Source organism: Lactuca saligna, chromosome 6 (genome assembly GCF_052625555.1).
Source record: "Lactuca saligna cultivar CGN05327 chromosome 6, ASM5262555v1, whole genome shotgun sequence".
NCBI classification, from domain to species: Eukaryota; Viridiplantae; Streptophyta; class Magnoliopsida; order Asterales; family Asteraceae; genus Lactuca; species Lactuca saligna.
In genome coordinates this window covers 128,743,337-128,762,598 of record NC_136422.1, presented here as the reverse complement: position 1 = coordinate 128,762,598, position 19,262 = coordinate 128,743,337, and the positions used below count along the sequence as shown (strand labels likewise).

Genomic DNA, 19,262 nt, shown 5'->3' with positions numbered 1-19,262 from the left:
GGGGGGGGGGGGGCGTGACACTTGTGTATAGATCTATACGGGATTGACAATCCTGCACCTAAACTGTTAGCTACAGTTAGACCGGCAGGTCTGGGGTGACAAATGTCATAACATTCCAACGCCTGAAGAACGTTGTTACAGGCCATCAATGTCAATAGCATGGTTATAAAACTCACATGAAGTATTAAAAACACACTGATTTACGGAGTTTTCATATATCTTAGCGATTATAACTGTACACAAATCTACTATTTTATGACATGAAAAACATCATGGTAGTTCATTTTGGGACTTTTAGACTATCACTCACTTACAAGCAAATATTGGAATTCTGAAGCAAACATTCAAAACAGTTGGGTCTTGGTAGAAGGCTAAATTTTATACTAGTAGAAAATATGGGATTTTCTAGAGTTTTCAAACGTTTACAGATATTTACAAACATGTTCATTGGTACAAACTTTCCTTCAAAAACATTTACAAGTCTTTGAATTACAGCTTTACAAATCAAAGTCACATAAATACTTATGAATTCACCAGCATATTTGCTGATACTCGCTTTCAAAATAACTTGTATTCCTAGGATACGGATAGACAGGTACGACTACCACGTTTTGTGAAGACGGAGCAATCAAGACTTGTCTTTTATTTTTGAATATTCATTTTGTAGAATTATACTAAGAAAGAACTCAAATGTAATTAAAATTATACTATTAATGCAATGGATGATGTTGTTGCTTGTTTACTAGTTTGCATTGTAGTGATACATTACATGACGTCCTCCGCCCCAGAACGTTTCCGCCGTTCTCGGTTTTAGGGTGTGACATCTGTGCTTGTTCAGAATCCGACAAGGTGAAAATTTCCGCCTACACTCTCACCAATAAAGCTCTGACTTGGTGGAACGGCCGAGTCAAATCCCTAACTCTACCTGTAGCCAATGCTATGGGTTGGGAAGTTATGAAGGAACTTCTACGTGCAGAGTATTGCCCTTGGGGTGAAATTCAGAAGCTGGAGCATGAACTCTGGAACCTGAAGATGAAAGGTTCCGATATCGCCATGTACACTTCAAGGTTTGATGACTTAGCGCTTCTCTGTCCGGGATTGGTTACCCCAAAGAGTAAAAAGATTGAGAGGTTTATCTGGGGGTTGACCCAGCCAACCAAAGGGAACGTTATAGCTGCGAAGCCGGATACCTATGACAGTGCCAAATGCCTAGCGCAAACCCTGATCGACCATAATGATGAACATGAAGAAGCAGCCACCACTCCTGAGCCAACAGAGAAGAGTGGCGAGAAAAGAAAGTTTTGGAAGAAGAAGAAGAGTCAGTCTTCCCCAGATCCCTCGAAGAAACAACTGATAGTGGCAGTCCACGCTGCCACTACCCTGCTGCTGTTTTTGTTGTCGGTTCCTCATCCCAAGGACCTATCACCGTGTATGCCTGTATCCTCACGTGGTGGAACCAGTGCAGTTACCACCAACGTATCCCTGGCCCTTTTCGTTTCAAAGTTTTGTAAAAGATGTGGCGAGGAAGGTCACCTCGCGCGAAGCTGCAGAGCACCAACCCAATCAAATAGCCAAGCTTCTGGAGCTAGTGTCGGTTGGACATGTTACAGTTGTGGAGAAGTTGGACATTACAAACGAAACTGTCCTAAGGGAGTAACAGCTGGCAACACCAGGAGAGCCTTAACTATGGGACAAGAAAGGACAGCCATCGACCCCACCGTTGCCACAGGTATATTTCCTCTCGGTGAATTTTATGCCTGTGATCCTTTTTGATTCTAATGCTGAAAGAAACTTGCTAACTATTCATTCAAACACCTTTCTAAACTTAGTCCTTCGTTAATAATCGAAAACGTGTACCGGCAAGTTGGTTAGCAAGTGAGAAGAGAAAGCTAACGTCATACCCATAGACCGTATCCTCAATCCAGACGATTATTTTGTTCCATTCGATTAGATGTCAAACTTTTCTTGAAAGGCCTTGATGCGGATCTTTGGCATGGAATGACTGAGTCTCATTTATGTTGTTATTCTTGGATCGTCCGTCTGAATCTTTCGTTAGACCCAACTTTTGTGATTTAGGAATCAAACCTGAATCCAACCTTCGCATCATTTCGTGCGTCAAATCTTAAAAAGTTTCCCATGCATTCCTTGTACGTGTAGTCATCGGGAAACGGGAAGTCTGCAACTCTTTCCTTAATATCTTTCCCAAGAATTCCTTCCGAACGTCTAGTCAAATCTCGCATCAACCTAATCCCTAGGACTACCTCATAGCCAGACCTCTGAGGAGATGATGTGTCCAAGACAACGACCAAAGCTTGATATGATTACTACAAGTTAGTAGTGGTGCCTTTCGGTCAAACCATTTTCCCTCGTCATGTAGATGAGCAAAGTAGTCATATCCGTGGACCTATCCAAAAACTAAGGCGATAGAGAATTAGTCGGCACCGGAGATACCTATAGAAGCCCGTCAATTCTTGGGTTCCATCGACTATTATCGCAAGCCCACCCAAAAATTTCTTCTAGAACCATCAGACCCTTAACTACTCTGCTCCATGAAGATGTGCTTTGAGGAGTGCGAACTACTTCCCTCGTGATACATGATATGCTTTGAGAATTAGTTGGAGCGTGTGTCCTGTTGAAGGCGTTATCCCAGAGAAAACATGATATGCTTTGAGGAGTGCGAACTACTTCCCTCGTGATACATTAGACCCTTTGCGATCCTCGTAGGATCGATTCCGTAACCTTCAAACTTCGGCTACCCTCAAAACTGAGTAACATTCCTCTGGTACTTCACGTCTTGGTCTTTAAGAAGTATCTACCCAACAAAAACCAAGACGCGTCCCGATAGTGAGGGTTCGTTGGAAAGTCAAGCGGAGACCCGATGTCACTTGGGAGCGTGAGAAACTGGAGCAGCTGATCCATCCACATCTCTTTTCATTTCATGATTTGTATCTTAATTCTGAATTTCGGGACGAAATTCCCTCTAACGGGGGGGATAATGTGACAACCTGAAGTTCGTTCCATTATTTGTAACCCGTTTTCGTTAACAAAGGCGTTAAGTTCCAAAATATGCCGTTAACTTTGTTTTTAATTAAATTATTGCAACTTCTATTAATGTTTTAATAATGTTAGAATACATTTTAAAGACATTAAAATATTTTCTATTTCATTTAGAAAATATTTAGTTTTATTTAAGTTGTAATTACGACAACTTTATCGGGTGCGACCAAAAGCACCGTCTAACGGCAGTATCGGGTAGAATTCCACCGTGTCCCCAACTTTCAGCATATATAAAGTTGAGAGAGCCTCATTTGAAGCTTTTTCCACTCTCTCTCTACTTTCTCTCTCTACTCTCTCTCTAAAATCCGATTTTGAGCCAAAAACACCCAAATCAAGCTTCAAAACATCAAGGTAATTATCCTAGTTTCTAGTTTAACATCTTTGGCCTTCAAATTCATAATTTTTATGAGGAATGAGACCATAAACAAGTGTTTACGGTCTAGGAACCTCCTTAGGCCGTGAACACCTCATATGAGGGTTGTGAAGCCTCAAAACCCCTCCAAAACACTTCTAGGGCTTAGATTCGACTTAGAAACTTGCATGCATGGACTAAGGACCCCAAAATCATGACATGTGATGCACCAAAACATCCTCAAATGCATCAAACATGAGTTTACGGCCCAAGAACATTCTTGGACCATAAACCCACCTCCTTAGACCGTAAACACCGAACAAAGGGTGTTAAGGTGCATTTAATCCCTTGAAAAGCTTGGTTTTGGACCTAGAATCACATGTGATTGAATTACAACCATCAAAGCCCTTAATTCATGGACAAACATGAGTTTATGGTTGTAAACTCATGAGTTTAAGGTAGTAAACTCCCCAAGAACATCTCCTTAGACCTTAAACTCATTTCCTAGACCATTTCAAGTCCCGATCACTTCCTAAGCCATGAAATTGACCCTAGAACCTTCCCGTGTGCATTGTAAGACTTTGTGGCATCCAAGAACACACCACCCATGAGTTTACGACCGTAAACTCATGGGGAATGAGTCATTAGAACTGTAAACCCTCTTATGAGTTTACTCTTGAGGAGTAAACTCCATATCCGAGCCTTATACGTCCCTAGATGTCACCCGGGTCACTCCTAACACTTGAATTTAAGTGTTTTCGCGTCTTGGAATGTATAATCATATCTAATTAGTGATTTAAAGTCTAATTAGATACATTTGCATATCATTTCATATTACATAGGAACCTCACGCCTTATCAAGCCCCGGACCGATACTTAGCATCCAATCCTACACGCTTCTCGACCGGTGAGTTCATACCCCTAACCTTTTTCAAATGTTTTCAGGGGGGAATACAAGCAAAAGTACAAGGAAATCTTGTACTTAAACTTATTATTTTCTATTCAAATGTTTCACGTTATGCATACTTTTAATACTAAAAATCGTACTAACCATTGTTTCGAATTGCAGAGTGAATTGTCAAACTAAATGTAGATTCCTTTCATAGATGTTATAAACTAAGTCTCATATTATGTTTTGTAAAAGGAATCATACTAAGATTAATACAAGAACGAATACGAATACGAATACGAATACGAATAGGAATAGGAATAGGTATACGAATACGAATTCAAATAGGAATATAATAGATATACGAATATGAATACGAGTACGAATAGGAATAGAATAGATATACGAATACGAATACGAATACGAATACAAATACAAATACAAATACGAACACGAATACGAATACGAATTCAAATTGGAATAGAATAGATATACGAATACGAATACAAATAGAAATACGAATATGAATACGAATACGGATATAACTAAAAAGATATACGAATACGAATGCGAATACGAATACGAATAGGATTAGGAATAAGAATACGAACACAAAATAACACCTTTGGATGACGCCAAGACTTCGAATATACCGCTTGTGTACCCCTTGAGTGTCACCAGAGCTTCGAAATTAATTTGACAGTACGCCTCTGGACATCGACTGTCGACAGAGCTTCGAAATTACGTCTAAGGTACCCCTTTGCAAATCACCAGAACTTCGAAAATACTGTCAATGTACACTTCTGAGTGAATCCAAATATTCGAAAATACCTCTAAGTATAGCAGATAATCAACAATCGAATGTAGGATAACTAAGATATCAGAATACTTAAATAATACTATAACTAAGGAATTTACTAGTACATCGAAATCTAAACTACGAATTAAGTATCAAAAGGAAAGCTAAACACTTAGGAAAATATGGGATTTTCCTGGAATAACTTAACAACTCGTAAACGAATTAAGTAATGAAATGATAACTAAACTGTTTCTACATAAGAAAATATTGGATTTTCTTGGATAACAACTTTTTCAGAAAACAAAAAAGAGATCTCATTCTTTTCAAAAAAAAACCGCTTATGAACTCACCAGCTTTATGCTAATTTTCAAACTGCTTGTATTCTCAGGTCAGCATTAGACAGGTACACCGCCACCTTTTGGAGAAGACGGAGCTTTAGAAGACTCGTCTTTGTTTTTGTTCATATGATATATATGTATATAACACTTGTATAACTTTTCTTTCAAACTGATGTAAACAATTCTATGTAATGTAATGTTTTGTGTTTACTGTGTTACTATGTACATTGGATTTGATACTCAACGTGGACTCCGCCCCGGAAATGTTTCCGCCTTCGGTTTCTGGGGTGTGACAGATTGGTATCAGAGTGCTTGTTTATAGTGAACTAGTATACCGAAGCTTGCATGGTATAAGACTATGTACATTAAGGGGCCTAAGTTCTCTGAACTAAAAGTATACCTCAGAGTATAAGTATTTTCAAAAGTATACAGGTATACCCAATCGTCGAGATCCGTAACTACAAGTAGAACAAAACAAAAGTAAATGGGTGTTGTGCACTGCGGTTAAACCTGGGCAGTTATGTTGTCGTGTCTAGGATCAATATAGCCTGGCCAACTATATTCATTCGAGACACAGCCAACATGTGCTTGGGAGTGACTGTGGTGTGCGGCATGCCTAAAACTTACCCAATACCCAAACAATGAGCCGACATTGTAGCGAGACAAGAAATACTATGGGGGTATTTCTTGAGCCAAATCCGTTATAGAAATCCTCATCCCAACATTGCTCCTCAATCATTCCTTTATCGATAATTTACCTGTTTTGATAACTCCTCCCCGCTTTATCGCTTAATAGAAATTATGTCTGTCATAAAGAGATATCTCGTGTATTATATCTCTTGATTCAATTCGGAGCACTTACCATCCTCTCTTTCCTGATCTTATTAGATTAAGATGCCTCCCAGAAAGAGACCCAACTTAGAGACCAACAACAACCCTCCTCCGCCACCACCTTCTCTTCAAGTCGATTTGGTAACCCTTCAGACAGTTTTTACTGCCGCAGTGGCAGCAGCCATATCGCAAATGAACCCTGGTAGTTTAGGAGGTGGTCCCCAGCCTCAAAACCAGGAAGGTAGCCAGGGACACCGAAAGGAGTGTTCCTATAAAGACTTTATGAATGCAAAACCCACATTCTTCGATGGCATAGGAGGTGTCATTGCACTAACTCGGTGGTTAGAGAAGATCGAATCCATCTTCGAGATCTGTGCTTGTTCAGAATCCGACAAGGTGAAATTTGCCTCCTGCACTCTCACCAATAAATCTATGACTTGGTGGAACGGCCGAGTCAAATCCCTAACTCTACCTGTAGCCAATGCTATGGGTTGGGAAGTTATGAAGGAACTTCTACATGCAGAGTATTGCCCTTAGGGTGAAATTCAGAAGCTGGAGCATGAACTCTGGAACCTGAAGATGAAAGGTTCCGATATCGCCACGTACACTTCAAGGTTTGATGACTTAGCGCTTCTCTGTCCGGGATTGGTTACCCCAGAGAGTAAAAAGATTGAGAGGTTTATCTGGGGGTTGACCCAGCCAACCAAAGGGAACGTTATAGCTGCAAAGCCGGATACCTATGACAGTGCCAAATGCCTAGCGCAAACCCTGATCGACCATAATGATGAACATGAAGAAGCAGCCACCACTCCTGAGCCAATAGAGAAGAGTGGCGAGAAAAGAAAGTTTTGGAAGAAGAAGAAGAGTCAGTCTTCCCCAGATCCCTCGAAGAAACAACTGATAGTGGCAGTCCACGCTGCCACTACCTTGCTGCTGTTTTTGTTGTCGGTTCCTCATCCCAAGGACCTATCACCATGTATGCCTGTATCCTCACGTGGTGGAACCAGTGCAGTTACCACCAACGTATCCCTGGCCCTTTTCGTTTCAAATTTTTGTAAAAGATGTGGCGAGGAAGGTCACCTCGCGCGAAGCTGCAGAGCACCAACCCAATCAAATAGCCAAGCTTCTGGAGCTAGTGTCGGTTGGACATGTTACAGTTGTGGAGAAGTTGGACATTACAAACGAAACTGTCCTAAGGCAGTAACAGCTGGCAACACCAGGAGAGCCTTAACTATGGGACAAGAAAGGACAGCCATCGACCCCACCGTTGCCACAGGTATATTTCCTCTCGGTGAATTTTATGCCTGTGATCCTTTTTGATTCTAATGCTGAAAGAAACTTGTTAACTATTCATTCAAACACCTTTCTAAACTTAGTCCTTCGTTAATAATCGAAAACGTGTACTGTCAAGTTGGTTAGCAAGTGAGAAGAGAACGCTAACGTCATACCCATAGATCGTATCCTCAATTTAGACGATTATTCTGTTCCATTCGATTAAATGTCGAACTTTTCTTGAAAGGCCTTGATGTGGATCTTTGGCATGGAATGACTGAGTCTCATTCATGTTGTTATTCTTGGATCGTCCGTTTGAATCTTTCCTCAGACCCGACTCTTATGATCTTAGGAATCAAACCTGAATCCAACCTTCGCATCATTTCGTGCATCAAATCTTAAAAAGTTTCCCATGCATTCCTTGTACGTGTAGTCATCAGGAAATGGGAAGTCTGCAACTCTTTCCTTAATATCTTTCCCGAGAATTTTCCGAGAATTCCTTCCGAACGTCTAGTCAAATCTCGCATCAACCTAATCCCTAGGACTACCTCATAGCCAGACCTCCGAGGAGATGATGTGTCCAAGACAACGACCAAAGCTTGATATGATTACTACAAGTTAGTAGTGGTTCCTTTCGGTCAAACCATTTTCCCTCGTCATGTAGATGAGCAAAGTAGTCATATCCGTGGACCTATCCAAAAACTAAGGCGATAGAGAATTAGTCGGCACCGGAGATACCTTTAGAAGCCCGTCAATTCTTGGGTTCCATCGACTATTATCGCAAGCCCAACCAAAAGTTTCTTCTAGAACCATCAGACCCTTAACTACTCTGCTCCATGAAGATGTGCTTTCCTATTGGAGCGTGTGTCCTGTTGAAGGCGTTATCCCAGAGAAAACATGATATGCTTTGAGGAGTGCGAACTACTTCCCTCGTGATACATTAGACCCTTTGCGATCCTCGTAGGATCGATTCCGTAACCTTCAAACTTCGGCTACCCTCAAAACTGAGTAACATTCCTCTGGTACTTCACGTCTTGGTCTTTAAGAAGTATCTACCCAACAAAAACCAAGACGCGTCCCGATAGTGAGGGTTCGTTGGAAAGTCAAGCGGAGACCCGATGTCACTTGGGAGCGTGAGAAACTGGAGCAGCTGATCCATCCACATCTCTTTTCATTTCATGATTTGTATCTTAATTCTGAATTTCGGGACGAAATTCCCTCTAACGGGGGGGGGGGGGGGGGGGGATAATGTGACAACCTGAAGTTCGTTCCATTAATTGTAACCCGTTTTCGTTAACAAAGGCGTTAAGTTCCAAAATTTGCCGTTAACTTTGTTTTTAATTAAATTATTGTGACTTCTATTAATGTTTTAATAATGTTAGAATACATTTTAAAGACATTAAAATATTTTCTATTTCATTTAGAAAATATTTAGTTTTATTTAAGTTGTAATTACGACAACTTAATCGGGTGCGACCAAAAGCACCGTCTAACGGCAGTATCGGGTAGAATTCCACCATGTCCCCAACTTTCAGCATATATAAAGTTGAGAGAGCCTCATTTGAAGCTTTTTCCACTCTCTCTCTACTTTCTCTCTCTACTCTCTCTCTCAAATCTGATTTTGAGCCAAAAACACCCAAATCAAGCTTCAAAACATCAAGGTAATTATCCTAGTTTCTAGTTTAACATCTTTGGCCTTCAAATTCATAATTTTTATGAGGAATGAGACCATAAACAAGTGTTTACATTCTAGGAACCTCCTTAGGCCGTGAACACCTCATATGAGGGTTGTGAAGCCTCAAAACCCCTCCAAAACACTTCTAGGGCTTAGATTCGACTTAGAAACTTGCATGCATGGACTAAGGACCCCAAAATCATGACATATGATGTATGGACATGAGTTTATGGCCCAAGCATGTTCTTGGACCGTAAGCCCTCATTCATGGACCATAAACTCATATTAATGAGTCAAAATGCCCTTAAACACCTTCAAAATGCTTCCATGGGAGTGTAGAACCTTATAAACCTTCATGTGATGTACCAAAACATCCTCAAATGCATCAAACATGAGTTTACGGCCCAAGAACATTCTTGGACCATAAACCCACCTCCTTAGACCGTAAACACCGAACAAAGGGTGTTAAGGTGCATTTAATCCCTTGAAAAGCTTGGTTTTGGACCTAGAATCACATGTGATTGAATTACAACCATCAAAGCCCTTAATTCATGGACAAACATGAGTTTACGGTTGTAAACTCATGAGTTTAAGGTAGTAAACTCCCCAAGAACATCTCCTTATACCTTAAACTCATTTCCAAGACCATTTCAAGTCCCGATCACTTCCTAAGCCATGAAATTGACCCTAGAACCTTCCCGTGTGCATTGTAAGACTTTGTGGCATCCAAGAACACACCACCCATGAGTTTATGGCCGTAAACTCATGGGGAATGAGTCATTAGAACCGTAAACCCTCTTATGAGTTTACTCTTGAGGAGTAAACTCCATATCCGAGCCTTATACGTCCCTAGATGTCACCCGGGTCACTCCTAACACTTGAATTTAAGTGTTTTTGCGTCTTGGAGTGTATAATCATATCTAATTAGTGATTTAAAGTCTAATTAGATACATTTGCATATCATTTCATATTACATAGGAACCTCACGCTTTATCAAGCCCTGGACCGATACTTAGCATCCAATCCGACACGCTTCTCGACCGGTGAGTTCATACCCCTAACCTTTTTCAAATGTTTTCAGGGGGGAATACAAGCAAAAGTACAAGGAAATCTTGTACTTAAACTTATTATTTTCCATTCAAATGTTTCACGTTATGTATACTTTTAATACTAAAAATCGTACTAACCATTGTTTCGAATTGCAGAGTGAATTGTCAAACTAAATGTAGATTCCTTTCATAGATTTTATAAACTAAGTTTCATATTATGTTTTGTAAAAGGAATCATACTAATCATAAACTAAGATTAAGACAAGAACGAATACAAATAGGAATAGGAATAGGTATACGAATACGAATACGAATACGAATTCAAATAGGAATATAACAGATATACGAATATGAATACGAATACGAATACGAATAAGAATAGAATAGATATACGAATACGAATACGAATACAAATACGAATACGAACACGAATACGAATACGAATTCAAATTGGAATAGAATAGATATACAAATACGAATACAAATACAAATAAAAATACGAATATGAATACGAATATAACTAAAAAGATATATGAATACGAATACGAATACGAATAGGATTAGGAATACGAGTACGAATACAAAATAACTCCTTTGGATGACACCAAGACTTCGAATATACCGCTTGTGTACCCCTTGAGTGTCACCAGAGCTTTGAAATTAATTTGACAGTATGCCTCTGGACATCGACTGTCGATAGAGCTTCGAAATTACGTCTAAGGTAACCTTTTGGAAATCACCAGAACTTCGAAAATACTGTCAATGTACACTTCTGAGTGAATCCAAATATTCAAAAATACCTCTAAGTATAGCAGATAATCAACAATCGAATGTAGGATAACTAAGATATCAGAATACTTAACTAATACTATAAGTAAGGAATTTACAAGTACATCGAAATCTAAACTACAAATTAAGTATCAAAAGGACAGCTAAACACTTAGGAAAATATGGGATTTTCCTGGAATAACTTAACAACTCGTAAATGAATTAAGTAATGAAATGATAACTAAACTGTTTCTACATAAGAAAATATGGGATTTTCTTGGATAACAACTTTTTTAGAAAACAAAAAAGAGATCTCATTCTTTTCAAAAAAAAAAAAAACCACTTATGAACTCACCAGCTTTATGCTGATTTTCAAACTGCTTGTATTCTCAGGTCAGCATTAGACAGGTACACCGCCACCTTTTGGAGAAGACGGAGCTTTAGAAGACTCGTCTTTGTTTTTGTTCATATGATATATATGTATATAACACTTGTATAACTTTTCTTTCAAACTGATGTAAACAATTCTATGTAATGTAATGTTTTGTGTTTACTGTGTTACTATGTACATTGGATTTGATACTCAACGTGGAGTCCGCCTAAAAAATGTTTCCGCCTTCGGTTTTCGTGGTGTGACAGATGCATCATAGAAAACCACAAAATCCTTAAATCCCTCTGGAAGGGTCAAGGGTGGGGCCTCGCAAAGTCTCTGCCGAAGGGTATCAGATGATGATTGCTACTCAGGGCCCCATCGGAAATCCACTCCCTTCCTCGTCAGATGAATGAGTGGTACTGCAATCTTAGAAAAATCCTAAATAAATCTCCGGTAGTACCCTGCCAGACCAGGAACACTCATGATATCCGAGTGAGATTTTGTAACCTCCCATTGCATCACCACCTTAATTTTGGTCGGATCGACCAAAATCCCATCTTGGTTAATGAGGTGTCTAAGGAACTGAACCTCTCTCGACCAAAACTCGCACTTTGAGAACATAGCGTAAAGTCGTTCTCGCCTTTAAACCCACAGAAGCTCATGAAGATGCTCCTCATGCTAATCCCTAGTCTTGGAATACACCATGATATCATAATTGAACACAATAATTGTGTGATTGAGAATCGGACTGCATACCTGACTCATCAAATACATGAATATTGATGATGCATTGGTGAGCACAAACGACATCACCATGAACTCGCAATGCCCATAACGAGTCCAGAACGCAGTCTTCTCCATGTCCTCTTCCCTCACCCTGACCTGATGGTACCCATACCTCAGGTCTATCTTGGAAAATCAAGCTGCTCCCTGCAACTGATCAAAGAGATCATTAATCCGTGGAAGGGGATAATGGTTCTTCACTATAAACTTGTTTAGTTCCCTATAATTGATGCACATCCTATGCGAACCATCCTTCTTTTTGACAAAAAGAATCGGTGCTCCCCAGGGAGAACTGCTTGGATGGATGAACTACTTCCCTTGCAGCTCTTACAGCTGAGATAACGGATCCTACATCTCAAGTGGTGCCAATTGGTATGGCACCTTGTCAATAGGGGCTGCATCTGGCACAAGGTCAATCCTGAACTCGACCTGCCTCTCAGGAGCCACACCTAGTAACTCCTCCATGAATACATTAGTGAATTCCCTGACGACCGGAACATCAACAACTGACACCTGATCCCCATGTTGCATATCCACCACATAAGCTAAATAACCTGCACACTCATACCGAATATATTGCTGAGCCCTGGCTGCTGAACAAAACTCTGAACCGAAGCTGGTGCCCTCTTCATAAATGACAAGTTCTCCCCTACTTAGGGTTCGAACCACGACACGCTAACCCTCACAATCGATCATGGCACTAAATAGAATGAGCCAGTCCATACCCACGATTAGACAAACATTCCCCATAGGAATCGGAATCAAGTCGATCAAAAAGGACACCTCGAAGATCTCTAGAATACATCCCTGATAAACCAAAGAAGTAGAAACCCCATGTTCTTTGGGGATAGAAACTCACAATGGACACTCCAACTCCCCCATGGGCGAAACAAACTCCCTACTGAAGCATCGAAAAACAAAAGACCGGCTCGCACCCAAGTTAAATAACATTAGAGCAGGGAAGGAGTTCACTAGGTACAAACATATAAGCATAAAATAAACATAATCATTAAGATAAGAGATAGAAACATACGATTCACAACATCCGGTGCTGTCCTAGCCTCCTCGGTAATATGCTGGAAAGCGCGGCCTCGTTCCCTCTGGAGCTCCGCCCTGCCCTGACTCCCATCAGTGATTCTTAATGTAGCTGGTGCGGGGGCCTACGGCAGCTTAGCGGCGGGCAATGCACAGTTGAGCTTCACATGGCCAACCTGATCACAATGATATAAAATCCTCATACCCTGAACCGGGGAGGAATGGCGGCAGTCCCACACATAATGCCTCTCCTTGTTACATTTGTGGCACACTCCACTAGATCAACAAGCTCCCACATAAGCCTTCCCGCACTTCCTGTAAGTGAGAACACACTGACCTCCAGACCTAGAATCGATGGCCTTGAACCGCTTCGAGGCCGAGTGTGACTGTGTTAAGGACTGCCTCTACTCCTTCAATCGAAAATCAATCTCAAGCTCACACCGACTGGCGGCCTCCTGCAACTCCAACAAGGTATCAAACCGCTTAATAGAAACAAACTGGTTGATGTCTGTATTGAGCGTGCTCAAATAACGGGTCATCTGAGCCTGCTCTAAAGCAAACTCAGGGTAAAACATCACCCTCTCAGTAAAGATTCTGATCCACGCCTCAGATCTAAAAACTCATGAGCCAACATCTCCTATTGAACTCGAGGAATGTAGCAAGTGAGAAACATCTCCCTAAACTGATCCCATGATACCACAACCCTCTACTTATCTGAGTATGATCCCGTAACAAGTCTCCACCAATCCTTCACTCCGAACTCAGGAGGTTCAGAGCGCACCTGACCTTCTGGTCAGTAGGGCATAAACACGTGAAGAAACACCCCTCCACATCGGATAGCCACCTCATGGATATGATCAGGTCCTAGACTCCATCTAAAGGCTTCATATCATCAAATTCCCGATACTAAAAAACTTATGCTGTCCTAACACCTGCACCTACCACGGCTGCAGAGGCTACAACAACAGTTATCTCAGCAATGGCTGCATAGCGATCATCAAATAACTCCATCATTGCGGTCTTGATAGACCCGAATATCTATGGAATCTAACCCCAGACAATAGTAACCACCTCCTCATGGATGATCTCCCTAACATCGTCTTCTGTCAATGATGGCATATCCTGACTGTCGGCTCCCGATCCCGACACGGATCCGGTCTCGAATCATTTCGTAACCACCGTACTGAAAATGTAGCACGAATATATTAGATAGTTCAGATAAATAATGGGGAACCAACTCCCAGCGAAGCCCTAGGGGTTGTGACTTCCCTGCTATGCATACGGGTCATGTGCTTTTAGTAGTACGAGCCCATACTACCTTCCACTCCTACCCATGTTGTCTCAAGGATCATCACAACACCCTAACAATACTTATAACCATAATCGAAGGCGTAGTCCTCACTCCTAGAGGAAAAGATAAACATCTCACTACTGGTGGACTGACCCATCAAGAATCATCCATGAAACTTCCACCAACCCTGTAGCACTCATGTATGCTAGCCATACATAACAAAAGATCCTATAGACATTCGAATAGCCGATCCTACCCTAAGCCCTTCATCAAAAAAGAACAGGAAATATGGCCAAACCAAACATTTTTAGGCTTTAAGATCTTTGTTATATAAAACCATGATGCATACACTAAGCAACTACAATAATGATGTGAATTTCATAAAAGAAAAGGCCCTAGGCTATCAGACATCTTATAATCAAGATCCCGAGCCAATTAATAGCATACTGTTCTACACATATCATAATATCAAATAATAACATGGTATTTTGGGGACTACTTACTGGCTCCGGCTGATCGTACACACCACATCCTCCTTTGGTATTTTAAAAACCATTTGAAAATCTTTTCCTGAGTTTGAGACTAGATTCACATGAGTGTTCCTCCAATTCACATAAACCAAGTCTCTAATACCACCTTGTAACATCCATAAAATTTTGAAAATTTTAAAAAATTTTAAATAAATCCAAAAACCATCATTCATTACAAATTGTTTTCAAAATAGCTCAACATCAGAGAAATCCCAGAAATCATAAAACAAATATGAGGAGGTGCATGATTAAACCTTCGCCTTTACACGATCCTCCGAAGTACCTGAAACATAATCCAAAATGTAAGCCTGAAGCTTAGTAAGTTCCCTCAAAATACCAATCATAATACCAAAACAAGAATAATATCACAAACAACATGTATTCAGAGCCTTCAGCCTGACTGGAACCCCCAACCTGCCTACAGTCTATCTGGTACGCTCACAGAACCTATATCATTACTAGTATGCCACCTTCAGCTGTAAGAACCAAAAAATTTCAACCAAATTTTCACTTTTAATTTCATAAAAACAAATATCATAACATTAATTCTAAAAATCAATCAATAAGTTTTCAAAACAATTTATCAATCCAGGACCACCATTCTATCTCTATGCAGGTGTACAATCTTGCCGGAGCCTTCTTGCGATCCTCGAAAGTACCTGAAACACATAACATATAACACGGTAAGCATAAATGCTTAGTGAGTTCCCCAAAATACCACATACACATACTAGCCACCTTAGGCTACAAGACCTTACGATCACTGTGTCTCATTGGGATCTTCCGATCCCATAATCCTGGTAGACCTTCTGGTCCTACCATACTGACCTTCCGGTCCTAACCCTGTTGACCTTTCGGTCCAATCCTGCTTGACCTTCCGATCCAACCCTGCTTGATCTTTCGGTCCAACTCATACATCATATGCATATCATATCAAATCATATAACTCATACAAGCACATAAGACCTTCCGATCACACATAGTTACCATTCTAGGTAAAGTATAGTGAGAAGACTCACCTCGTAACTAGAAGATAACAAACAAGCTCTCGAAATCCTGAACTACCTCAGCCTATCATAATAGACAAACATCTTAATCATTATCCATCCTTTTATCCTTTTTACTCCTAAAGCCCTTTTATTCTCTTTCTGTCTCTTAGAATTGGATAAAAGACCATTTTACCCCTCCATGGTCTCATATGCCCCTTAGTGACCCATCCCATAAGCTAACCGAAGTCTGCTTAATTTAATCTGTCCAGGCTGACCTGACTCGCCGAGTGCACTCTTGTGACTTGTCGAGTCCATTCGCATTTCTTCAAGTTCTGTCTTAGAGTCCACTCAGCCCGTCGAGTTTCCCTTCAACTCAACGAGTTCATATTGGGTCGAAGATATCGGGACAACCCCACTACGACTCATCGAGTCATCCAACAGACTCGGCGAGTCCATCCCATCGAATCCTCATTCAGCCATTTGAGGTCAGATTCGTGGCTCTAACTTATAGATCCAACCTTCTAACATCCAATAATCACGTAAAGGTTTGATATTTACGTCCATGCATCACCCATCTAGATTTATTTGTCAAAATAACCCTCAAAATGGTGTTTCAGGATCAATACTATTATGTGACTGCATAAAGCTTAAATCATGGGACTCTCTGGACCTCTTAAGGTCCAGATCTGTAGTCTAAGCCTCAAGGGGACCTCTTATACTCAATATCTTCAACTAAAAAAGGGTAAAGAAACCCTAATTTCATGATATCTACTAATCATACAAAAATAGGTACAGATTCATACCTTAAACAGCAACCTAGAATGGAATAGAAGGAGATCTGAGCTCCTCTAGTTGATTTAGCTTGAATAATCTTCTCCTTCCTTGCAAGAATGCACCAAGATGAAGAAAATGGCTCCCTTTTTCACTCTAAGCTCTCTGGATCGATTTGGGGTCTCTCAAAGGGGAAGTGTAGCCGCAAATGAAGGCCATAAGAGCCTTTAAATAGGTCACAAACCCGCGAAATTAGGGTTTTTCTCAGTAGTGCTGACTCGGCGAGTCAGATACTCGACTCGTCGAGTCCATTAATTAAACATGTCACCAAGTCGCGACCGCACTCGATGAGTTGAGGCACCAACTTGTCGAGTCCCTCCAAAATTCTTAAATTAAATATTAAGAATAATATACCTGGAAAAATGGATGTTACATCAGCCTTCAGCTTATCTGGAATGTTCTTTGAGCCTTCAGCCTGACTGGTATGCCCCAGCAGCCTTCAGTCTATCTGGGATGCCCTGGGTCTGTTAGCCTTCAACACAAAGCAGGTCCGCCCACTACAAATAAAATGACATTTAGTGACATAAGAAAATATGCCACTAAAACCCAAAAAAGTGTCACTAAAGCCCTCGTGGATAATCAGCGGCACAAAAAAAAGTGTCACTAAAAACACTCCCACTAAAGGCCTTTACTGGCACTTTCTGGTTGTGACGCTGCAACTTTATTGAACTTTAGTGACACTTTTCTATTATGCCACTAAAATATTTGTAGGATTTAGTGTCACTATTTTTATGTCATTATTTTACTCTAAAATTAAATATTATTTCCATGCTTTTTGTGGAATTTTTTTAACACAAAAGTTATATTAACAAATTAGGTTTGAATTTTTTAAATTTTAAAGGTAATATAAAATAATAATAAGACAATTAAGATAATGAATGAAATCACAATATCATTAAGTAAATTCAAACTTTTCTAACAAAAATACTATCAATAATTAATTTATAATACAAATGTCTTCAAAAAGATTAAATAAATATAAATGTTCTACTAATACTCAAAACATAATACTATCAAACTAGATACTTTTGGGAGAATAAACACAAAACTTGATTCTGGTCTCTTTTTTTGTTTCTAATTGAAACCTACATAACAAATGAATAAAATTAGATCAATAAGACTTTTGAATAAAAACAAGACATGCAAAATTAGTAAAATGCTTACCACCCTTCCATAGCTTGTTAAAGAGGGATCTGCCGGCATGAGGCATGTAATATGATTACAACAGAAGAATAAGGCTTGAAAGTTATAAGGTATCAACTCCTTCTAAACCAACAATAGTAGTGAATATTTTGGTCTTCACCAGATTTAGCTACAGTTTTTATAGGACAAAAGACACATCATCAAATCTAGGTAGATATTTCATCCATAAAGAAAAAACGTAAACACTTACTTCTTTGGCACCTCAATCTTCTTTTGTCTTATTTTTTTTCTAGAATAGATGATATCAACTATTGGACAATAAGCTCTTCTAGTTTCTAACAAATGAGATACATGTAACTAAATAAGATCAATCAAATAAAATTTAATATAATATATTTATACTATTATGTTACACAAAGTGATAATGCATAACTAAAGCAATCACCTCTTAGAAGCATACGAGATTCAACATGAAGTTGGTCAAATTGAGCGCTTCTTTCCTATCAATCCAAGAATAAACAATTTATCAACAAACATCATTAGAAACAACTCAATGACAATTAAGTAATTATGTTTTTAAATTATTTTATTCTTTTAAAATTAAAAGTCATAACAACTCATAACTAACCTGAAAATTAACCAAAATGTATCCAAAAATGGAATCACGTAGGAGAGATATATCTTTGCTTACCTTCTTTTGCTACAGGTTTAGACTTTTGGATCCTCATTGGAACTCTTGAGTCTTTTTTTCATGTTTTTCTTCTCACTCAACACATCTACATTTACTTCCTCCTCCCTGTCTTCCCTAATTTTCATATTTCTAGTCTCTAATTCCTTTCCCACTATTGGACCAGTGCCTCTAAAAACCTCTTGAATAAGTGATTCAGTCATTTATATGTGAACGTTACTAACATACCTGCATTTGAAATATAATTTTAGCTAAAGATTCTTCTACTTGTGAATAAGTCAATAAAAATAAAAGCATATGATGCTTCAGGTGTATACTGGTTATAAACTTTAGGATTCATGACACAGAAGCAAATATCATGGGTATACATGCGTTGTGAATAAGTAAAATATTATATAATCGCAAAAAAATTGAACTCATAGTGGTATCTGTTTCAGGCATTTCCTCGAGCACTTGATGTGCATCTCTAAACATGAAGGATATTTGATTAATATTAAAATAGAAATGCCAAAAACATCCAAACGACAACAAATTACAACAATGTGGGTTAAAAAATAAACTCAAAAAAA

General features: G+C 39.5%; 1 protein-coding gene across 1 annotated transcript in view; it reads right to left on the bottom strand.

The window, feature by feature from the left end:
* LOC145002889 (uncharacterized) overlaps positions 1 to 18,896 on the bottom strand; it is a 32,607-nt gene extending 13,711 nt beyond the window's left edge. Inside the window, exons 1-3 of the mRNA XM_078962073.1 lie at positions 18,720 to 18,896; positions 18,419 to 18,505; positions 18,256 to 18,362 (exon numbers count right to left, since the gene is read on the bottom strand). Coding sequence (XP_078818199.1) covers positions 18,256 to 18,362; positions 18,419 to 18,505; positions 18,720 to 18,896 — 371 coding nt within the window. The remainder of the gene's footprint in view (positions 1 to 18,255; positions 18,363 to 18,418; positions 18,506 to 18,719) is intronic.
* Between the last annotated feature and the right edge of the window lie 366 nt (positions 18,897 to 19,262).